At 32.5% G+C, this 25,216-nt stretch overlaps 1 protein-coding gene across 15 annotated transcripts in view; it reads left to right on the forward strand.

Annotated features, from left to right (window-relative positions):
• Window positions 1-25,216, forward strand: part of CHD9 (chromodomain helicase DNA binding protein 9) — a 250,227-nt gene that overhangs the window by 105,387 nt on the left and 119,624 nt on the right. For 11 of the 15 annotated variants that reach the window (XM_031954497.1, XM_031954491.1, XM_031954498.1 and 8 more), the window contains one exon: window positions 19,805-20,142. In XM_031954497.1, the coding sequence (XP_031810357.1) occupies window positions 19,805-20,142 (338 nt within the window). Of the gene's footprint in view, window positions 1-18,219; window positions 18,658-18,717; window positions 19,019-19,804; window positions 20,143-25,216 lie in introns of those variants that run through there. The other 4 variants (XM_023494198.2, XM_023494199.2, XM_023494197.2 and 1 more) reach the window with 3 other exon arrangements.

Here is a 25,216-nt window from a genome sequence, read left to right on the forward strand (position 1 = left end):
GTACTCTCATTCTTCAAGGATAGGAAATTTTTTTCAGGCAAGAATAGAACAATGATTAGCAGGAGAACTATATTTCCAAACTTTTCTCATTACAGGTCAACTGAAGTTCTTTCTTAGTTCACAAAGAACCGTGACATAGAGAGTTACAAGACAAAAATAATTAATTGTAAATAGAATCTAAAAAAAAAAAAGATACAGAATCAATTTAATCTTCTTAGGTAGAATAATAATATATCGTGATCAGATAAAGAAATTCCAGAATTCATTAAAGTGGAAATATAGGTGTTGGCAATATTGTAAGTATATAGCCATCTCTGTGTGTGGCTAGAATTCATTGGAAGAATGCCTTATGGGAAATGAATGAATTGAGGAACTGGGAAGTTATGGTGTTGAGGGAGCATCATTATAGATGTTAAAAGTCTCTAGTATGAGGGGACTCGTGTTGGGGAGGAAACAAAGACTGTGATGCAGAAGTTGGGGAAAGAAGGAAAATGTCCTGGAAATCAGTAGACAGTAGCCACCAGAATTTTGTTTGAGATTTATACAGTCCATATTTATCACTCAAAGAAAAAGAACTTACTGAGTGATGTACTGAGTAGAAGGAAATTTTGAAAGTATCACTGGTGAGTAAGGAAGATTCTAAGTCATCCACTATGACCAGTAAGTAAAATGAATCAATTAATGCTGGAAGGGGTCTCCATGAAACTGTGCATCAGGAAAGATCTCAGATCTCAGTGAATGCAAGAAGACAGAAAGAGCAGGAAAGAAAATAAAAGGTTTAAGATGAAAGCTAGTTTGTTCCCTTTTGAGTAGGCTCTTTGCAAAGTACAATGGAAAGGATGGGTAGCTTTAGAGTAGGATTCTTTGGTAGGATTGAGTTGGAGGAAATGGAAATAAGGGAGAGATCAATAAAAGAGCAAAAACAGGATTTGAACAGTGGCAGCCAGGTGTACAGAATCTCTGGGATAGAAAGGGAGTGATTGGGTAGGAGTATATTAATCATTGAGAAATGAATTCTGGTTAGTTATTATCCAGAGGCTCAGTTTAGGTATAGAATTATCTATGAGTTAGGGTATTATGTAGAATACTGCAGCTAGAAGTGAGGGAGTGGCAGCCTAGTGCACACAGCCAGATTGCCTTTCAGTTTGGGTGGCTTAAGAGAATGTCTGAAGTGTAGTTATCCTGGAAGCAAAGGAGACATCACAGGCAGGCAAATGAAAGCCAACTGCTATGTAGTTTGAGTAGCTCAAGAGAGTGCTTAGAGGCCTCCAGGCAAGTTGACTGCCTCTTAATACCGTATAGCTTCTCAGTTCATACATGCCATGGATGTTTTTTATAGTTTCCACTTGTCTGTGTTAAGATCAGGTTATTCTCTACATACCACTAGATGTCATATGAACAACTCAAGGAAATATTTTTACTTTCTATAAATATCTGCTATTTACTCCTGTTTCTCAGTGACTAATTGTCTCTAAATATGTGGGTATCTATATCTTTTCACTTTTTTTTAGTGTTAGCAGACAAGTACTTATAGAGCAGCTGGGTTTATAATTTTTACTTTATAGTTCCAACTGTATCATCATACATAGAAATAAGGGTAAAGATATGTAGAGCTATGATTCTAGGATCTCTAGAATGAGGAAACTCTTCCCAATACTTTTTGAAATCTCTGAACTTTACAACTTTTTGAGAATTGCCTAGAGTATTGAATTTGAATGACTTGTCCAGGGTCACCCAGCCTATATGTATCGAGTCAGAATTTAAATCTAGATCTTCTTAGCTTTGAGGCCAGCTTTTTATACACATACCATCCATATGGTTATGTTTTTAAAAATTAAGTATATTGATGAAAAGTCTAGAGCTGTGAGTTTTTCCAAGCCTTTTAATGGACAACATATTTTATCCTTTCTCTAGCACATAGTGAATCAAATAAAAATCTTATAGTCACAATCATATTACTCAAAAGGCAGTAATCACTTGATTTTCCTGTCTGTTTATTCTACCGTGGATGCACTAATCTGCTTAGTTGCTCTAGCATAAACTTGTTTTACTTTATACAGTCATTTAAATATATTATTTTATTTATCATTTTCAATACTTTTATTTTTTCATTTTGGAAAAAATTTGGTTATTGCCTCATTGTCAAAGACAAAGTAAAATAGTAGCCTCTGATTGACTTATCCTGATAGGAAAGGAAATATTTGGCTATGAATTTTTTGTGGTAAATGACTTAATTTATGTTTTTATTTTAAAAATTTTAAAAGGCTTATGAGATAGGTAATAGAAATCTGGACAATAAATACATTAGCTGGTAAACAGTTTTCATAGATGTTTATATTTTGACATATAATCTTTCTATTACTGTATCATAGTTAGTATTCTCATTTATGAGAGAGGGAAATTTTTTTGAGGAAGTTGACACTTCTAAGTAATCTTGCTGGGTATTCACATGTAAATAAACAGGAAACAATGAGTGGAATTGTTAGATGTATTTAAACCAATAACTTAAAAAAACTAACCATTTAACTTTTTGGACAGAATACTTCGAAAGATTAACAGCAATTTATAACTATAGATTAAGTTAAGGTCAGAATTGTTTTCATCAATTAGTAAAAGTTTTCTAATTTATTCTCAAAAAAGTATATGTTTTAATGTGTTCACAAAGGTTCCTGATTCTTCTGAAAGATGAAAAATAAAGTATATTTTCTTTTGAGGTTTGAAACTATGGATTTGTGGCTCCAAAAGGGAAAAATCTTGATGATAAAAGAATATGGAGTCCTATTAATGCATTCTGTAAGTTTGTGTATCCAAAGACAGGAGTCTATAGGTCAATTTTCAATGGATTATTAGACAATCACTGTTTCTAAATCTAATACATTCTTTCCCTAATGCCTGTTCAGATTCTTTTCATCATTTTCAAGATGCATGTCTACTCTAAATATCCCCTTTTCTTAGTTACTTCCAGATAGAGGTATTGCTGGTATAACAGTTATAGTAGATGGGAAAGATTGTATTGGAAAGATTGCTATGGTGGTTAGAATTAAGTGTCTGAGGACTTAGAGAGCAACAGAGTAGCTAGTAATGAAAATGAAGAGAGACATACTAACTAGTATTTATAAAACATTAATCCCTCACTACTCTCAATATCTCAAAGAAAGAATACTAGATATGAAGTTAGAAATACCTAGGTTTGTTCCAGTTCCTCTTTTTATCCTAATTTTTTTTTTTTAATTTTTGTTCAGAAGCTAAGTGAATTGAATTTGAGTTTGAAAGAGATCATTGAACTTCTTAGGTAAAGATGGGGAAGGAATTTCTTCATGTGGCAAGGAAAATCTCAAAAATCTAAATATAGGGAGTATGTTAATAGAATGAGAAACCTAAATTATGATAGAGCAAAAGTTCAGTGAAAAGGGGTCATGGTCTCTCTCTGATGCCTTATTGTAGCCTGAGGGAAGGGGGAGGAGAAACTGAACAAGAAAAGATTCTTTGGAAAGTAAGATCGTAGTATTTCCTGTTGCCTACATTTAAGGAGTGAGGGCCTCTGTGAACAATGACTTTTAAAGTTTCATTGAGGCTAAAATAGTTGTGTACATCTCCTTCAGAGTATATCTTTGCATCAAACTGTGTCTACTTTCTGAGAGCCAACCTCACTAAGTACAGAAAATCTGACTGTTTTTTTGGCCATGAAAATACATGAAACAAATTACAATACAAAATGACTCCCAATCATATGGTCACCTTCCACTGCTGTAGTGGTGTAATGATGGAAAAAGGGGAGGATGGGTTTTAGACCATACACAGATATTAATTTAGCTATTGGTACTCTAGATGTAAAGATCCTTTTCTAGTTACTAGGAAGAAAACTTTTAGAAGAACCAGATTATTTCAATCTTGATATTCTCACTATAAACAAAACCAAAAGGCCAAAGGAAGTTAAGACCTAGGTATAAATTCCAACGTAAATGCTTTATACTTCTAACTTTAAACAAGTACTTTAACTTTCCTGACAAATAGTTTCTTCAAATGTAAAATGAAGGAATTTGACTAAATAGCTTCTTGGATTCCTTCTAGCTCTATATTTTATGTTAGATAGAACAATGGCTCACAAGTTGTTCTTAGAGAAGCAGTTGGTAAATTTGGCCTTACTGTGTATTTTAAGCCAACAAGGAACATTTATTTCATGGGGAATTTGATTGTCTTGTTTTGGCTTAGCAGAATGTAAGCTTCTTTAAGAGGGAACTTTTTTTTAAATCTTTGTGTCCTAAAAACTTAGATACATAAACTTAATAAATGCTTACTTGAATGATAATGATGAAAAGGGAAAGGAATCTCCTGAAGAAAATTTAAGACCTTCCAAACTAAATACCCTTACATTTTGATCCTCAGTAACTTTAGTGGAATGGTAAATTCAGGTGATGACAAATATGTTGGAAGATATGGCTTAGGAATAAAAAGTGAGAGTAATCAAAAAATCCCGCAAATTACATAAAACTTTAATGCTTTCTTTGGGGAAGAAAATAGGCAATGTGGAACATAGCATTAAAAACCCCTGCAGATACATATGGTGTCATTTCTCTGAGTGTAGATCTAGTCCACCAGAATGTTAGAGCAAAGATTAAAATGGTCGTCTTCAAATCTAAATCTGTAATTCTATAATCTAATAAAAAATAAAAATGAGAAAAATATCCTTTGCAATTAAAAATTTTCAGTCTGATTTATTTAAGTGAGTTAATGATACCAAAAATGAAAAGTGAATCTAGGAAAGGAAATCTATCATTTGACAATGATAAAAATTAATTACCATGAAAAGAATAAAAGAACCCCAAAACCAATGCTTGACCAGTGTTTGATTTTTTTCATGCAGAAGGCATGGCAGCCAAAGGCAACACTGGTTTTAAATATAAACTTGTTTATAAAATTTCACAGAAAAACATAATAGAAGATTGAGCAATTTTTCTTTACATAATAAGAAATTACAGAAGAAAAAATCAGTTTGATGAAAACCAAAAGGAGGAAAATATACAGAAAATTGAATACTTATAAAAGATCTATAACAAATTTTTCATCAAAGTTAGTGGAGCTCACTACATTTGATGAATTACATGATTACATGTAGATTACATGATTACATGCTTAAGTTCATAGAAATGTGTGGTGTCATAATTTTAAGGATATATATGAGGGAGGACAAGATTACCAAAAGCACCGAAAAATTTTGCCCTGTGTATATTGCTCCTTCCCCTCTCCTCCAAGTGATCAATAAAACACCAAAAACTTGTTGACCCAGATGCCTACTTTCTTATTTATATAAAAGATTTTATGGGAATTATCCATGTATTTAATAAGGGCATCCTTAATGAGTACTATTAGAAGGGAAAAGAGGAAAGGAGGGAGTAAATATATAATGGCTGTTATATACCAGGCACTGACTAATACTGACAGGTACTAATAGCTATTATAAATATATAATCTTATTTGATTCTTAACAACAAATCTGGAAAGTAGGTGCTATTATTATCATCTCCATTTTACATTTAAGGAAACTGGCACAAGCAGATTAGTAACTTGCTCAGGGACATATAAGTATTAAGAGTTTGAGATCAGATTTGAATTCAGGTTTTCCTGATTGTAGGTCTAGCATTCTATCAACTTTACCATCAGCTGCCTTTAAAACAGAATAGGCAAGCTTTCTAAAAAGTAATATCCCATAGGCACTTTGTCTTTACCATTACATTACTATCTAAAAGATGTTAGCAATACAAGATCTCACTATGTTTATTGTTTATTGTGTGTTTTAAAAAGAAGACACATGATTTGGTAGGGAAAAGTATTCCCTCAAAAATTTTGCTCCAAATTAGTTATTTTCTATACATGTCTGAATAATAAAAGATTGTTCAAATTATGTAACAACAGATATCTTTGATTAGTAATAATCAAGTGAGATATAAAACCAGGAATTATATTCTTGACAAAGGTATTTATTTATCACTGTCAAATAGGAAATCCAGTAGAGACTAAACTAAATAAAAATTCTCTAAAGATGGTGAAATTTTAAGGATGGTTCTTTTTGTGGATTGCATCAGGCCTTGGTGTCATATTTTTTTTATTGAGCCTTGATCAGTAAAATTTATAATTAGTCTAAAGAATTACTTATCAGTGTAGTAATAACCCAATTGGAAGAAAAATGTCTGTTGTCTAAACTCAGACAATTATATAGATACCTTTTATTCTTCAATAAAAGCTAGTGCCAGGACTGATTCAGTAAGATGATGGTAGTGTGTATTGCTTTTGGGAAATAGAGAAGTTATCGTAATGCAGAGTTTTCTCGTGAATCAAAAGTCTTAATTATTTAATATCATTATTCCCCTACTGGCATAGGACTGCATTATGAAACACCAAAGGATTTGAAAGTAGAGGTTAAGAGTCAGTCAAAAGATAATGAAGAGGAATGAAGAGGAATGTGGTGGATTATAGAATGCTCTAACAGATTACAGATAAGCAAATTATATGGGGAAAATTGTATAAAAGATTTCATCCAAGAAATGAAAACCAAAAAAGAAAATGTGTTGATAGTAATGATAGTAAAGGATAACTAATGGACATCTAATCTTCATATGCTCTGTTAACATCTTCATGAAGTCAAGAGGCTGCAAGAAATGTCCCTAGCACTATGGGTAGATCACTTATTATAAATAAACTTAAAGAAAAAGATAGATTAGTATTGCACAGAATGGGTAGGCTTGGATGAGTAGTGATCTCCATCATGATGAAAATATAGTTCAGTTGGAGTATTAGAGTATCTTCAAAGTTAAAAACATGAAAGCCAGCTCTTGATAATTACTTGAAGTTTGTCTTTGGCTCTTTCTCATCCCATTCCTCCTTCTTAACCTCTGCCTCATCTTGAATTCTGTATCCCTCCAATTTCATGTTACACTGTAGTCAAATATAACTGCTCACTGTGATGCCCTATAGAAAGCTTCCCCAAGTGCCCTCTGCTCCAGAATTCTTTCTCTCTCTTTTCCACTTTTGCTTCAGAGCAGAAGAAAAGCTATTTTACTGATTAACCTTATTACAAATCAGTTTAGTGTAGCAAATTCAAATGTAGAGGATAGGGTTTGCATTTTTATTTTTGTAAAGGATACTTGTGAACCAAAATGATTTGAAACTGGTAGAATTTCATAGTATAATAATGCCATACAAGAATTCTTAACTCCTGTGTTATGGGCCCTTTTGGTATTCTAAGGAAGCCTATGGACCTCTTCTTAAAATAATTTAAAATGCATTAAAGAAAATAGGATTACAGAGGAAAACAATGAAATTAAAATATAATTATAAAAACTTAAAAAAAAATTTAGAGTCCTAAATTAGGACTCTAATTAGGTTAAAAACCTCTGCCTTAAAAGTACTTTATGCATCTCCTTCAGGGTTTAACTTCCGCTGCACTAAACAAGATGCCCCTCCTAGGATAAGCTCATTATAAATTCATAACTAGGTTGCTCACTCCAGTCCTGATTGACTTCACCTCCCTCAGTCCTTTCCCTTTTGTTCAGGACTGAGGAGTACAATACTAAACTACTCCCAATGTATGCCTTCCTTTATAGAAGCCATAAGCTGAACTTTTTCTATTTTACATCTGCTGCTCTAGCTGACTTCTGCTCCAGGGAACAAGATGTCCACTTCTCCTTATCTTTTGGTATTATTCTTCCCTTCCTGCCTTTTGTGTACTGTCTTCCTTTTTTAGATTGTAAGTTTGTGGCAGGGACTGTCTTTATTTGATTGTATCCCCAGTGCTTCCTTAGCAAAGTGCCTGACACTTATAAATGTTTATTGGATTGGATTATTGTAAATTTTAAAGTTTTTACATTCATATAGATTTCTTTTGCTCTTCACAACTTTGTGAATAGGGTTATTGCTATAAGTTAAGTGACTGATCCTAGGTTATATATTTAGAACTCAACCAGCTAGTAAATAGAATAAATCCCATGTTTAGCCATCAGGTTTTCTGGTTGCTAATGTGTTGATTTCTATTATATTGGGTTGCAATGTTAACAATCAGGTCTACGTAGAAAGATATTTTAGGGTTAAAGGAACTTATTGGTCTATCTAAATCACATCATACATATCCACTTAAGGATTGATGTTTGAGCTCTTAACAGCTATTTTCATACTAAATGTACACTTTTTAGACTATTATGGAATAAAAATCACATTCAATAAGAGGCCATAGAAGAACAGATAAAAAATTAATTTGGCAACTAAATAATCTAATGTTAAAGGATGAGTGGGTCAAAAAACAAATCATAGAAACAATAAATAATTAAAGAGCATGATAACAATGTGACATCCAAAATTTGTGGGATATAGCCAAAGCAGTACTAAAGGAAAATTCATACCTCTAAATGTACATCAATAAAAGAGAAAAATCAATCAATGGGAAAAAAAAAAACCCCAGCTGTTTTCAGGTTTTTTAAAATGTAGTTTTGTTAACTTATTAAATTTAATTTTTAAATTAATTAAATTTAATAAGTTAATAAAACTACATTTTTTAAAATTGAAAATAATTGTTAAAGTTTAAACATAAACATCAATATTCCTTCATAGAAAATAAATTTATTTTTCTTCTTTCATTATGGGAATATATAGTTAGAATACAATTTAAGAAACATTATATGAGTATTATATACAAAAGGCACTATTTTGGGCACTGAGGATACAAAGGCAAATTGAAAAATAATCCCTGTCTTCAAGGACCTTGCATATGTAAACATAAACATATATATTATAACTAGATGAGGAAAGGGCATTAATTACCAAGTAAGGAAGGAAGGAGATAATCTTGAAGCTTGTTGTTGTAGTTGTTTAATTATTTTATTTATGTCCGAATTCGTGACCCCATTTGGGATTTTCTTAATATACTGGAATGGTTTGCCATGTCCTTCTCCAGCTCATATTACAGATAAAGAACTGAAGCAGATAGGGTTAAGTGACTTGCCCAAGGTCACACAACTAGGAAGTATCTGAAGCCAGATTTTAACTCAGAAAGATGAGTCGTCTTGATTACAGGCCCTGCACTGTATCCACTGAACCACTTATTCTGAACTTAAAACATATACTCACAAAAAAGAATGTTTTCTTACATATAGCAGAACACACACAAAAAAGGTAATGAAACTATGAATCTCCATTTCATACTGCTTTCATTTTTATTATTTTATTTTTTCCAATTAAATACGTATTAGTCCTTTTGTGAAAAAAGCAGACCAAAAGAACCATAGGGAGAAAAAATGTGAAAGTAGTCATTGCTGTTGTTCCTCCCATCATTCACAAAGAGGACCTTGACCTCTAGAAGGTGATAGCATGATTTGCAAATGAATTGAATTGAAGTTAGAGAGTTCTATGCAAAGTCACTAGCCTCACTTTCTCCTCAGGAGAAAGATGGCAACTCCAGTGATAAGATATAAATCAGGATGACTGTAGATGGCTGGTGGGAGGCCTGATCTTTTTAAGCTTAGGTTTCAGTTTGATTGCAACAGTGCTCGATCTGATTAAGAGTAGATAACAAATGAGGTAGAGAATAACCTCTTACCTACTCTCCCCCCTACCCCCAATCAATCTGAGAAGGGAAGGACCCTCTCTGGGTCTCTGATCAAAACAGAATTCTGTTTACATTCTCTGAGCAATCTGAGTCCAAATAGTAACCCTCACAGGCTTAGGCTGGGGACCTGTTGTTGCCAAAGGCCCAGTAATTTGGGTTTAAGACATGAATCTTAAGAAAGAAATATAGCCCTTAAACCCCAAGCTATCTTGTGAGGTATCAGTGGCCAAAATTTACATTCCTTTAGGTAGAACACTGGTTCAAGTGCTATGTGGACTGAAGGAGAGGAAGGAAGGAAGTGAAGAGATTGGGGAGGAAGGAAGAAAGAAGGAACTGTATTATGCAAGCAACCAGTTCCAATTGGGTCCTTATTGGGCCACCTAGTACTGCTACTCAGATTCTTGTTTGTCTTGAAGACAACCATGGCATCAGGAAGGTGATGCCATGCATGACTTGGAAGTGAATTGGATTTAAGTGAAGGAGGACTCTGCAAAAATTACCAAGCCTCACTTTTTCCTCCAGAGCCATCTGGGTTTAGTGGCAAGATTTAGATCAGGACAGCTAGAAACAACCCAGATGCAGTGAGAGAATTTGTCCTTTTTAAGCTAAAGTCTTTCCCAGGTCTTAATATCACTATATCATCTTCAGAGGGTGAAAAATTTTGTTTCCTCATTGTTTATTCTAATTCTTTCTAGTTCTTTTTATTACCATAGCTAACATTTCTTTTATTTAATATTTTATTTTTCCATGTTACATGTAAAACAATTTTCAACATTTGTTTTTAAAGCTTTGAGTTCAGTTTCAATTGATCAATGATGGACAGAAGCAGCTACACCCAAAGAAAGAACACTGGGAAATGAGTGTGAACTGTTTGCATTTTTGTTTTTCTTCCCGGGTTATTTTTACCTTCTAAATCTAATTCTTCCTGTGCAACAAGAGAACTGTAAATAAATTTTAAAAAATAAAATAAAATAAAATAAAATAAAGCTTTGAGTTCCTCTATGCCCACAGGACTATCTCTTCTGGGTTTGTATCCCAGAGATCATAAAAACGGGAAAAGGACTCACAGGTGCAAAAATGTTTGTGGCAACCCTTTTTGTGGTAGCAAGGAACTGGAAACTGAGTGGATGCCCCTCAGTTGGATAATGGCTAAATAAGTTATGGTAGGTGAATGTAATGGAATATTATTTTTCTTACAGATCAATGTAATCAGCAGGATGATTTCAGAAAAGTCTGGAGAGACTTAGATGAACTGATAATTAAGTGAAGTGAGTAGAACCAAGAAAACATTGTATATAGCAACAATAAAACTATGTGATGCTGAACTCTAATGGACATGGATGTTTTCAGCAGTGAGGTGATTCAGGCCAATTCCAATAGACTTATTTTTTTTCTCAATAAGCTTATGATGGAGAGAGCCTCCAGAGAGGGTTATGTTGATTGAATGTACATCACAACATAGCATTTTCACCTTTTTTGTGGTTTGTTTTTTCTTTCTAATTTTTTTTCTTTTTTGATCTGATTTTTCTTGTGCAGCATGATAAATATGGAAATATGTATAGAAGAATTACGCATGTTTTAAAAAAAGTTTGAGTTCCAGATTCTCTCCTTTCCTCTTCTCCCTCACCCCTACCATTGAGAAGGCACATATGAAGTTATATAAAACATTTCCAAAAAAGACATGTGAAAGAAATCATGGATCTTCCCAGCCCCACAGTTCCATCCCCTCCACCAAAAGAAACCTCTAGAAAAATAAATTAAAAAAAAAAAAAAAAGGATGCGTCAGTCTCTATTCTGACACAATCAATTCTTTCTCTGGGTATGGATAATGTTTTTTATCATAAGTCCTTCAGAGTAGATTTGGATCATTGTATAGCTAACATTTCTACTACAACATGGAATAGTAAAAGTGATAATGTACATCTTTATTTCACCTTTGATCTTATTTGGGAAGGTTTCTAGCTTATCCCTATTATAGATAATGCTTCCTCCTGCTTTTAGATAGATACTACTTATCATTTTAAGTAGAAGACCATTTATTCCTTTCTTCCTTGGTGTTTTTAATAAGAATGGATGCTGTATTTTGTCAAAAGCATTTTCTGCATCTATTGAGATATAATCAGGATTTCTGTTCGTTTTGTTATTTGATACTTACTTAGCATTTTTATAAAGAAGTTTACATGATTCTACATATTATTTTAAAAATTATCTTTCTTGTCTGCTTTTTTCTGAATGAACTTCTGTTACAATGCTCCTCTTTTTGGGGGGAGGGAGTATCTATTGTTACTCCCTCAAGCCCCTTCCCCCAATTAAAACCAAAAGAAAAAAGATTATATAATATATAAGCACATATATTTCTGCATCTACTATTTATCACTTCTCTTTCAGGACATGGGTAAACACACTTCATCATATTTAGTCATTAGATCAAAGTTCTTAAACTTTTCAAAATCATTTTTCTTTGCAGTGTTGTCGCATAAACTATTCTATCTGGTTCTGCTGAGGTCTCTCTTTTCCAAAAATATTCTGTTACATGGTTATTTATACCACAGTTTGTTCACTAGTTCTCCAGTTATCCAAGAGGCAATTTAAGACATCCCTTAGGCCTTTCTTTTTTCTTTATTTTCTTTATTTTTCTTTATTCTCACTGTTAAGCCTTTATTTCAGGATCAGGAAGTTTGTCACTGTTTCTCCAGCTTAGTATTATCTTCCCTCTTAATTCCTTTCCTTATCTCTGATGTTTTTCTTGACTTTGTATTTGTGTATGTTCAACTCTTCCTTTGTTTCACGAGTATGTAGTTCAGCTGCCCCTCCCTTTTCCCCTCCCATCTTAAAAAAAAAAAAAAAAAAGATGCTTTCCTAACTTATTTCTCCATGTTTGTTTGTATATTCCTCTTCTCTTGGACCCTAATTATTAGAAATGGTAGTTCTTCCTCCAGTTCCTCCTTTTTGCATTATTGTAATCCTTTTTTCACTCTCCTTTTCTTTTCCCCACTTCTCCCTTTAGAACAAAACCATTCATTTTTCATTTAATTCCTTCAATAAGCTATGAAGGCATTAAAGTTCTGAAAGAACGGGTGTTTCTTCTCCTTCTATTAGAATGTTAGCACAATGCCATCAAATGATTCTTTCCAATTGCTCCAAAAATTTACCTTTCTAGGTTTCTCTGGACTCTCATGTTTACTTATATTTTCAGCTCTGAGCTTTTAACAGAAATACTGTGAAAGTCTTTTATTTCCTTAAGGAGCTAGATAACCAGAGAGTACTGGTCCTGGAATTAAGAGGATCTGATTTCAAATGTGGCCTCAGATACTTCCTGGCTTTAAGTACCTGAGCTAATCATTTAACCTCTTTTTGCTAGTTTCTTCAGTTGTCCAATGGTGTTAAGGATACCCATCAAGTGGGTAAACTGCAGGATTGTTGTGAAGATCAAATGAGATATTTTTTGCAAAGCATTTAACTTGTGCTTGGCATACAGTAGGTGCTTAATGAATAATTTTCCCTCTTCAGTTAAATATCTAAATTTTTACTAAAAATTATTTTACATTGCCAATTTTGCTGTGGGTTGATTCTTAGTTGTAAGTCTTTATATTTTGAGAATGTTACATACTAAGATCTCTTACTTAGTAAAGACGGTTTTCTATAATTTGCTGTAATTTCTACTTGAACTGTTTCTTTTATGTTTGCAGTATTTTTTCTTTGATGTGGCAATCCTGAATTTTGGCTGTGATACTTCTGGGACTTTTGGGGGAGGGGGGATTTCTTTCAGGAATTGATCAGTGGATTCTTGCTATTTACTTTGTCTTCTGGTTCTAATAGATCAAGGTAGTTTTCATTATGAATTCTTGAAATATAATGTTCAGGGTATGTTTTTGCAATTAAATTTTCAGGGAGTCTTGTGATTCTTTGATTATTTCTCAAACTGTTACTTTTCATTTTAGATAGCGGACTTTTTTTGTTTCCTTTTGTTTCTGCCTCTGAATTTGTTCTAATAATTTCTTGTTTTGTGAATTCACTGATTGCTATTTGGTCTGTTCTAATTTTCAGGGATGCCCTTCTTGGATAAAGTTTCCTGATATTTCTTCTAAAATCATTATTCTATTTCCTTCCTTTTCTTAATTACCTCCATTTTAAAAAATTCTTACTTAATTTCTTTTATGTGTTTATATAATCCTGGTAATATCCTTTCCCCCTCTTTGAATCTCTAATGAATAATGAGTGAAACTTTTATGATTTACAAAACACTGTGCTAAGTGCTGGGGATGGAAATAGAAAAGCTAGATAATTTCTTTTCTCAAGGAGCTCACATTTTAGTGGGGTTGACAACACATAGAGAAGGTTCTAGCTAAAAGTCAGATGGAAAGGTCCCATAATCCTAAGGGCACAGTAGCAAAGCAGAAGTTAATACCCTTCCTTTAATGTAATTCTTATTGATAAAATCATATCCATTTCTGTTATTTAACCATTTACCAGGTTGTTGGTTTTTTTTAGGCTTTTGAGAACAAGGATTTTCTTTTCTTAGTCTTCAATAGATATGACTGTAGCACTTTGAAGAGCAGTTGGCAGGTTATATTTCTATAGGGTATGCTTCTAATGCATGACATCTGAAGGTTTTGAGCTGAAAGCATGGATGGTCCTAAGATTCTTGGATTTAGGGTCCAGAATCTCCAATAAGGTTTAAGGGCAGTTGCGATCAAGGATGTGATGGGCATACACTGTCTCCCATTTTTCCCTTGAATGCCCTCCTTGTTAGTTACACTGGTTTTTAAATTGTATGTAAGTGAGAGATGGTAGGGATTGCTAATCTTTTCTACACAAAAGAATTGTCCTACAAATTGGATCAGTAGTCTCAAAGTATTGGTATTTATCTGCCTGTTGCCAGTAGCTGGTACATAGTTGTTGCTAGTGGTGATGAGAGAGGTAGGCCTTTTTTCCACAATTCCTTTCAATGGTAACTGTGGAGATTTGGCTGAGAGCAAGTTTGGTGGTTTGAGTGAGACATTTCCAGCAAAATTATGGGAGTGCAGCTAAATCAGTGCTCCCAGTAAAAAATTCCTCATATTTTTTAGCTTGCTTTTGCTCAATGACTTGAAATTGTTAGGGAGTTATTTTCTTTGGAAGATTTCTAGACTTGTAAAAATTTTTAATACTAGTTGTTTTATTTTTTTAAAATCGTCTCTTCAGTTCTAATTCCTGAACTATGGTTTTGTGTCAAGGCCATACTCCATTCCCTACTTCTTTTTTAGGTGGCATAATTGACCCAACTTGTTTTTGCTTTGGGTCTCCTGGGTTTCTTCACATTTCATTCTTGCTCCCTTTTTAGATGTATCATTAACTCTTTTTATTCTTGCTATTGGCCCCCTAGGTTCCTGAACTGACCTTCATATCCTAGAGTTAGGACCACCTAAATTTTTAATGTTCCAGGCCCTGGATCTTCAAGGTCCTCCTTGGACTTTCAGGACAAAGTGTTAGGATTCATAGAGCTTCTATATTTGAGCTATCAAAATCTAAGTGATATAGCACCATGCTGGTCACTGCCCTAGCTGCTACTCTCTAGGGCTTTTTTCAAAATATCCCTCCATTCTTTCTGCTTCTAAACACAGCCTTACAAGTTATATTTGTCCAGCCTCTGGTTGCACTGGGAGTCTTCCCTGTAATGGTACTAACTTTGGTGACAGGAGTGCCACCCCCTTGTTCCACCCCCTTCCTATTGCCCATGGACAGTTGACTTTTTGTGTAATTCTGGGGTAGAAGTTACATACTTTAATTTTTTATTGGATTTCTTGGTCATTATTTAGTTTAGTACAAACATTAATGGGCTTATTAGAGTAGGTATGTGAGAGCTGGGTGGCATCCCAATCAGGTAGCTCTTCTGATATTTTGAGTCTTGAAAGCTAAGGATTCTAAGAATTAGAGGTAAGGAGAGGAGTGCATGGGAGAGAGCATTCAGTTAACTCCCAAAAAGGTAGGTTGGAATTAAGTTGTGAAAAGTTTTAAATATCGTGCTGAAGACCTTGTATTCCCTCCAAGCCAAAATCCTTTCTTTTCTCACCTTTTCTATTATTGCCAAAGGCCCCACCATCTTCCCTGTCATCTAATCTCATAACTTTGGTGTCATCCTCAGCTCCTCACCCTCACCCCACATATCCAGCCTTTTTCCAAGCTTTGTTGTTTCTACCTTTATCACATGTTTTATATATATCCTCTTCTTTTTACTTACACAATTAACAGTCTGGTTCAGGGCCATCATTTACTTCATGCCTTTTTTTATTGAAGAGCCTTCTGATTGGCCATCCTACTTCAAGCTTTTCCCATTCCAATCTGTCCTCCATTTATGCCAAAATGATTTTCCTGCAATATTGGATTGTCTCCTCTTCTCAGTAAACTCCAGTGGTTTTCCATTATCTTTAGAGTCAAATATAAAATGTTGTTTGTCATGTAAAAAGACCTTCACATTTTCCCTACTTTTCCATTCTTTTTTATTCTTTATTCTTCTTAATCTGTGATAATGTGATACTGGCCCTCCTTTTTAACTCAGTACCTTAAATACTTCCTTATCACTTTTGTTTTCTGATTTCTCTGACTTTTTTTGGATCTCACCTAAAATCTCAATTTCTGCAAGAGGCTTTTCTTATTCTTTCTCTCTGTCCTGGGAAGATGGGATAAGATGGGAAGAGACATTTTTCTGATATTGCTTTCCATTTTCCATTTATTCTGTACATCTGCTGTGTGTGTGTGTGTGTGTGCGCGCGCGCTTATAGTTATTTTTCATGTGAAGGAAGGGTTTTTTTTTTTTTACTTTTATATTTTGTGTTAGCATTGTGCTTGACAAATAGTAAACCCTTACTTATGCTTATAACTGACTGACTGACAGAAAGTTTTTGAACATGGAAGTGACATGACCAGACGTGTGCTTTAGGATGATTATTCCAAAAGTTATGTAGAGAAGATGTTAGGGAAGATGCATTTTAGGAGCTTGTGGCTATGGTTAGTGATAAGAAACTGACTTGGGGTGGTACCTATATCTGTTTCTCAAAAGAGAAGGGAATGGTGCAAGGGATGTTTGTAAAGTGATTGTCATTTTGACAAGCTTTGACATCTAATGGTGTAAAGGGAGAAATGATTGAAAAAGAGGCATGGGATGATTTCAAGTTTACAAATTTGACTTGACTGTAAGAATGGTAATATCTTTAACAGAAAAAAGGGAATTTATGAGAAAGTAGGTCTGTCTGTGGAAGAATATATTGAGTAGGAAAGATGAATAGACTGAAGATAAATGAAGGAAGTAGTTAGTAAATATAAGTATGATATTCTCAAAATTAGCATGGGACTGAGGTTCATTAGTAGAGAATTAAAACATTTTTCCCATTGATTTGGAGAAATGGGAGTTGGAAAGGGTTTTGTTTTTTTGTTTTTTTAATGTGAGACTAAGGGGAAAGCCATGATGAGAAGAGAGAATGAAGAGGGTAATAAAAAAAAAAAAAAAGGTTTTATTAAGTACCATATTCAATCAATCCAGAACTAATATTTATGAATACAATCACTAGTTACACAAGAAAATTCATGAAATGTCATGCCCAGGAACTTTTTTTTCATCAAAAAATAAATTGGGTATATTCCAACTTAGGCTATTATGCAAATAGGGAGTTTTCTGGACTGTGCCAGTGCTGCTTTATCAATGTTTTCTATAAATAGTCCAAATTGAGTTAGGTTTTTTTTTGTTGTTGTTATTTGTTTGTTTGTTTGTTTTTTAACAATTTTAGTGATGTATTTTATGTGAAAACACTTCCAAAATGATGAAAGATATTTTCAGATTCTAACGCAGTGCACCTGGCACACAGTAGGTGCTTTGATAAATTTTTTAAAATTAGATGTGATGTTTTTACATTTAGCATTTATAATTTATTGCCACAATAAACAACCTTTTAAGAAAACAAATTTAAAAAGTAAACTTGAAAAGCTTAACACTAAACATTATTTGCTGAGTAGTATAAAGAAACAAGTGAATTTGTTGTGATTTTTCAATAACAAAATAAATTTATTGATCTTCAAATTAAAAAATGTTAAGTAAATACTTTTTTAATTAAAAATCTGCACTGAGATAGAAGGGCTTTGTATTTGATTCTTTTTAATGGAGTGTTAAGCTGAAATTAAATTTATATCTGTGAATTTAAATATAGATGCCTGTAGTAATGATTTTTTTCTTTTTACAATTTAAAGTATAACACATTTTAAAAAAAGAACCTACAATATTTTTCTTATTTTTTGAGAAAGAGCTCCAACTTATTATGTGACCATTTCCTGGACCAATCCTTTTAACTCATTGATCATCATAATACTTTAGGTATTTTTATATCATAAATAATTTTGTATCTTCTTTGCTAGAAATTTTATAGAAATCTCTATTGTATATATAGATAGATATACATGTTTGTATGTATACATATGTATATATAGCATGTTAGGCCATATCATAGTTTTTATTTTTATAATTTTTTTTAATTGTCAGTGTTTTCTTCCACATTAAAAAATTTACAGGAGGAGTGAAGTGGCAGAGTAAGAGTTAACAACTCTGCCACATGTAGGGAAGAGCAGTCCATTGGGGGTTAAATTGCAGAGTCTAATGGAATAATAACTGGTAGCACCATCTGCTGGCCTACTTCTGCAGAAGGAGTCAGTATTTTTTTAACGACATCTCTAATATTCATGCTGATGCATTTTGATGCTTTGTGCATTCATTTCTTTCCGTGCTTTGTTGGAATCTGGCTATCTGCTTACAGCTTTTGTGGAAACTCAGCTTTTTAGGAGAGGTTGATAGTCTTTGTCATACCTGAGTAGGCTAAACAGTGAATATATACTTGTCAGGGAAGAAATATGTTGATAAATCACAATGTGTATTTGTGGAGGGTTGTTCATATCTTGGTTGCAGCTTGCTAAATAGGCCATTTAGGAATCTTCTTTCAATGCTTTTCTCTTGAGCACTGCCTGGGGTGGTGAAAAAGCAGAGGGCAAGCCTTTGTCTGACGCCAAAAATGTCTTCAGTGAAGAGGCCAAGAGGAAGGGTAAGTGAAAGCCTGAATGAGTGGGAGGAGGAGGGGTTCTTTGGGCTAAAAGGCTAATGGGATTGAATAACCTTCCTTATTACTGGCTGCTGCTGCGGGAGTCGTACTGCATCGCCATCTTGAGCTTGTTGCTGTTTTCTCGAGTCTTGGTTATTTGTTATAGCCTGTAGGCCTTAAGGTGGCATTTAGTGAGTGAGCCTAAACCCTGCCTCCTTTTCCAAGTGCTGCAGCACTGCTGTGAAACCTTTGATGAGGCACTATAGAAAATGTATCCAGTGAAGTATACTAGATTTTGTCTGAAAATGTGTTTGGAAATTCCTGGTGGTTTTTCCCTTTGCTGTAGTCAGAGGCATGTTTACGGGTGAGAAAATAGCAAAACTGTGATCTGTTCTGTATTTGTGTGCATGTGTTTTGAATAAGAAATTCTTTCCATTCCTTTTTAAAAATTTGCCTTGTATTTACCTTTAATATTTCAAAAACATTAGTATTTTTAATGTAGAACTATTAGAATTAATTTTCTCTACAATTGTTTGAATAGGGAAAAAAATGAGCAGTTCAACTCATAGAAGAGCTAAAAGTTTCTCAATTTTATGCAAGGAACTGTATGTATTTGAGATTATACATATACAGAAATGATCTCAGATTGTGCTTATTTATAATATAGAGATTTTTTAAAATTCACTAATTTTACAACTAATATATCTAAATTTGGATAATAATTTACATACTTATTAGTTTTGTAGCCTATAAATTCAGAAAGGAGGGGAAAGAGTTTTATTTTAAATGCACCAAAATATTTACAAGATTATGATTTGACATAGTCATTTACAGAAGTGGCCAAGAATGCTATGAAAATTTCAATGAATCTGTTCCATCTTGTTGGTTGGGGGTTTTGTTTTTTGCTTTGGGTATGCAATCAATACTAATTTAAAAGTCACAATTCTGTTTGTTTTGAATCTACTGTACTTTTTGGTCAAACAAAATGTCTGTGTTCTTAGCTTTGTTTACTTCACTTACATATTTGCTTATGTAATTCAACTTTACTAGGTAAGCAGAATTTTCTAGTTCCAAATGTTTATGAGAATGACTTTAGATGTACTTCACTTTTAAATGTACTTCTGTAAAATAGATTGTTTTGTTTTTTCAGCCTCCTTCTTCTAAGAAAACTGAAGGTTCTGGGACATATGCTAAGTTACAGAATACCCAGGTGAGAGCCATTTCTGAAAAGAAGCAGAAAAGAAAGGTGGAATCAGAAAGCAAGCAGGAAAAGGCTAATCGTATTATATCTGAGGCAATAGCGAAAGCAAAGGAACGAGGGGAACGAAACATTCCTCGAGTAATGAGCCCTGAAAACTTTCCCAGTGTTTCAGCTGAAGGAAAGGAGGAAAAAAAAGGTAGAAGAATGAAATCTAAGCCAAAAGATAAGGAAAGCAAGAAAACAAAAACTTGTTCCTCAACCAAGTTAAAGGAGAAGACAAAAATTGGGTAAGTAGGTTAAGATTTAAGTTTTGTCAATTAATTTTGTTAAAAGTGGAACTGGTTTGGCAATTTAAAAAAACATTTCTTGTACTGAACTAGCCCTCTTTCTGCTTGTATGGTATGCTATGTTTATTTACACCTAGTTTTAATAATACTATAATTCTTAGTCACCAGATATATATATAAAGGAATGTTTTTAGAAGCCATGTTATTTTAATAAAGGCTGAGTTTTTTGTACCAAATTATCTCCCAAAATTTCTAATATTTTGATATTTTAGCTAATGTATATTTAACAAATAGAAGGAACTTTGATTTTGAAATATTTTAGTTTAATGCAAAAAACACAAACCAAAAAAAAAAAAAAAGCCTTAATTTAACTAGCATTAAACTCAGTATACATTGAAATTCACTATAGGATTTTAGCACTGCATATATGTTTCATCAGTTACATTGTAGTTAAGAAATAAGACAATAAAATGCATTCTAAAAGAGGCAGAGCTTCTATATCCATATTCAGTAGCTATTCACACTCACTAACCTTTAGGTTGTTTTTTTCAGTGTAGAAAATTGGGAAATAATTCCTAATGTTCATCACCCAATATAATATCAAGGTTGTTTTGAGAAAGTAGATCAAAAAAGTCTTCAAGTTTTATAAATTTGTTCACAAAGTCTTAGTGGATTGCCATGAAGTATCTATCTTTAAATAATGGAAAAATAATTTGAACAATTGATTTTAGGAAATAATAGTAGTTTACTTTTATGTAGGCTTTAAGATTTACAAAGTGCTTTATCTACATTGCCTCATATGATTCTTATAACCATTTTTGGAAGTTGTTACTTGCAAGTAACTTATCCCTATTTTAAGTTGATTTTTTGCCTCACTATTTAGTCATTTAGTCATTGGAGGAACATTTCTAATAATTATAGCAACTCATATACAATCAGTGCTTTAAAGTTTTCAGAGAGCCTTGCCTATAGTTTATCTTTCTAGAGAATGTTATAAATTGAAATAGATATTTGTGCTCTTTTAGCTCACACAGAAGTATACCTGTTTAACAGAATTCACTTATTTTGAAAATTAAAATACGCTCTGTAGGTGATCAATATGCAGATTTAAATTAATTTCTTATAAACTAATCAGTATTATGAAAAAATTATCATTCTAAATGGAAAAACAAAACTGAATTGTTCTAAAAAGAACAATGTTAACATATATGCTGTTGTTGTTGAGCTATAATCAAATTGATGTTGTATTTTATCTGTGGTCAATTAATGAAGTTTGAAGATTAAATTTCCTATTCATGTAAATTTTAGTTATGTGAATAAAAGTTTTAGATTTTCCAAAGACAATTGAGAGAAACCAATTTTTAAAATCTTTGATATATTTAAATGGTTTAAAATATTTCAGGGTTTTTTTTTTTAGTATTTAAACTAGTCTGTTCAGATATTATAAGCAATAATGGTGCATTGGTTTGAAGGCTACCAAGTCATTCCATGATGTTTAAAAAAAAAAAGATTAATAAGAAATTTTCAAATGGGAAGAAGTAATCAGAGCAAAGTGACAATAGATATTATTTTGTTAGCAAATTTTAGGACCTGCTAAATGGGAGACACTTAAGAAGAGAGTAGTAAAAAAGAAAATAAATGAAAATAAGAAATGATCAAAGAAGAAATGGTTCAGAATTTTGAACAAGAAATGGTGGAGAAAGATTTGGTGATAAAAAGCAAAATAACCATAAAACCATATAAGCACAATTGTATGATGTGTTTTTTAACTATATTTTTAGAATTTTATTGATCATTGTTTAGTTAATAATGAAGATTAGCTACATAACTTTGAGAGTATCACTCCTAGTAATAGAAAAAAAGTGTTTATGTAGATAATGAAGATTCGCTACATAACTTTGACAGTATCTTTCCTAGTGATAAGAAAAAAACAAAGAGCTGAAAGTAATTATGGTAGAATGGTAAGGTTGGCTTTTTCCTTGTTTAGAGTATAGAAATATGAAATAATTAATGAACAAATTTGTTGAGGTAAAGGCCTAATGACAAAGTGATATTACAAAAGAAAAAAAGTAGATTTGGTATTTGTATGAGTAGTAGGTTATTGGAGTGGAAGAAAAACCACTTCTTGACTATGAGAAAAAAGGGTCTATTTGCATTTTAAAATTTTATTTTTAAAAGTAACAGTTTCTTTCCTTTTCACTCCTCACACACACACATCTTTGAGGGAAAAAAAATCTTTATTAAAAATGTATATCTTATTTTTTATATTTATTCTATTACCTTTCTGACTAATTAGTAGGTAGCATATTTCATCAGTTCTCTGGAATGAGTTTTGATAACTGTTCTAAAAGGAAATAAATGATGATTTGAATAAATGAAATCCTTACATAATTGAGTAGTTCTATTTTAGCTAATAGTTTCAACCAAGTATTTCACTATAGCTACCTACAGTTTCAGTAAGTAATGCTGTAATGGGTCTATGACAGTCATGCATTGTCATTTTAGATTTGCAGTCATAAGATAATTTGATTCCATAAGTATTTTGAGAGTATTTAAATATATTGATTACTTCCATTTGATTCATTTAAACTACTGGTAAATACAAGCCAGTTCAAATTACTGTTTCTTTTTTCCTGCTTATTTCAGGAAACTAGGACTGCTACTTGTAACTTATGGAAGATGTCACAGTGGCAATCAGAGGTCTACTCTCAAAATATGTGTAACCCGCTACATGCCTGAAATGCTAATTATTTGAGTTACTTTTAGGAAGTACTAATAATAAATCCTTAGTATTTATATAAATTTTTACTGATTTTATTTTATCCTCTCAGGAATCATAAAGTCGTTTATCCTACCTCACTGGTACTATTGTATAGCTTGAATGTCCATATTTGGAGTTAAAGGACCTGAGTATAAATCCTAGCTCTGCCTCTTTTAGACAAGTTACTTAACTTCCCTAGGTTTTATTTTCCTCCTCTTTAAAATAAAGGTTTTAGACTGTATGGTCTGTGAGGAAGACAGTTTCTAGATCTAAATCTTTTGATACCTATTTTACAAAATCAGAAACAAAGATACAAATAAACTGGGATAAAGAATCTTGGTCCAAGATTAGCCACACATTCAGTTACATTAGGCTATTTATGTCTTCATTAAAACATTCTGTTTAAAAAACCTCAGTTAAAATTCAAAGATGGCTTAAGGAAAGGGTAATACATAAAACTGCTAGCCAGTTTTTACGTATCATTTTAGTATGGATTGGGTTATCAGACTAGAATCAAAATGATGTGTAGGTGAAGTAAGTGGTTGGGGGAATAGTCTGGAAAAGGAATGAATCATTTTTGCTAGCTCAAATGCAAACTCAAAATGAAGTCCTTTAGTGGGAACTCAAGCAGCTTTAAGGGAATAGACATCAGGAAGTAGCATTAAAAAGAGGAAAACAGTGCAGAGGGAAACTTTAAAAAAAAAAAAAAAACTACTCTATTTCATTGTTTGTTAGTGGTTAGTCCAACTGCCAGTTAGGTTATTAAGAAATTACCTTTTAGGAAGAAGATACATTTTTAGTCACCAGAAGGAATTTAAAATTAATCGTTTACTTCGAATCCATAAATATACTTAAATCTAGATCTGAGTTCAGTTTGTCAAAATAAAACAAATTATAAAAGGGGAAGTATGAATGTAATAATTTAGGAGAGAAAGATTTGTGAATTTTAGCAAAATTTAAAGACAATCAATAGCAGTTTCTTTGTGGACATGTTACTAAATTAGATTATGCAATGGCATATTGAGACAATTTATATTGTCATTTTAATCTTCTTGAGGGTAAGGAATTATTTCATTCTTTGTATTTATATCCTCAGCAAAAATGCCTTGCACTTAAAAAAAGCACTTAATAAATACTTGTTTTTCATTCTTACTTGATTTGCTTCTCAAAGTTAGTAATTGTGAAAAGAGTGCTGGGTTTAAAGTCAGGAGATATGGGTTTGAATCTGAGCTTAGTTTGCTACCATTTATCTCTATGATTTTAGACACTCAACTTTTTTGGACTCAGTTTTCCTTTCCTAAAAATAAGGTTATGGGATTGGATATCTCTAAGACCTGTTTTAGTTGCTTTATTTAATTGATTACTCTTTATTTACTAAAGCTGTCTCCTGTATTATTCATGGTGATTTTTAAAAAATTAGTATAGGAATAGAAATAGGAATTGCAAGGAGTACTTGCAATAAAAGTAACTTTTAATATCTTTAGTTAAGGCAGAAAATGAAACAAAGAGAAAATAGTGCATTGTGACTTACCTCTTTGGAATAGTATAGGATTATAAACAGCAATTTTTTTTTCAATTGAATTTTTAAAAAATAAGCCTATATTTATGTTTCTCAAAAAAAAAAAGTAACATCTATTTCTTGTTTGAAAACAGAAGACAGGTTTGTTCATTTCTTTAAGCATTTGGAAGGAATTTATGGGGAGAAAACTCAATTCTTTTTCCAGGTGTTGATTTAATATGGACATAGCTAATGAGTCTCTGCTTGTGAGTATATTTCTTGCAAATATACAAAGATGAATGTTATATCCAATTGGTTACCCTATGACTATTTATGTTGAAAAAACACAGTGCCTTAAAATGTAAATAAAAATCTTAACTAGGATAGCCATGAACAGTCCATATCATTCAACTGTTATACCTATGATCCTTATTTAAGTTTTTTAAAGTGCCTTGTAAAGTTTGGCTAAAAGGAAAAATTTTTTTTCCTAGGATAAACACTTATTACAACTAGAAATTATAATTTCACCTGCTTGATTTTCCCTTTTTTTCTGAAATGACTATCTTTTAAGTATTTTCTATTTAATGACTCTAAAATAGTACATCATGCCTCCAAATAAAAATTGTTATAAAAATAAACTTTTATTTCCCTTAATATGAGTGAATTAATCATAACAAATGAGTTAGTGGGATAAGATATATTGTTTGTCCAATTATTCAATGAATGAATCAACAGGGGGCAATTACAGATTGACACAGTATATAACAAAGCTTGTTACACAGCATCTACTAATGGCATGTGGGCAGGATTTAGAT

Source organism: Sarcophilus harrisii, chromosome 2 (genome assembly GCF_902635505.1).
Source record: "Sarcophilus harrisii chromosome 2, mSarHar1.11, whole genome shotgun sequence".
In the NCBI taxonomy this organism is placed as follows: domain Eukaryota; kingdom Metazoa; phylum Chordata; class Mammalia; order Dasyuromorphia; family Dasyuridae; genus Sarcophilus; species Sarcophilus harrisii.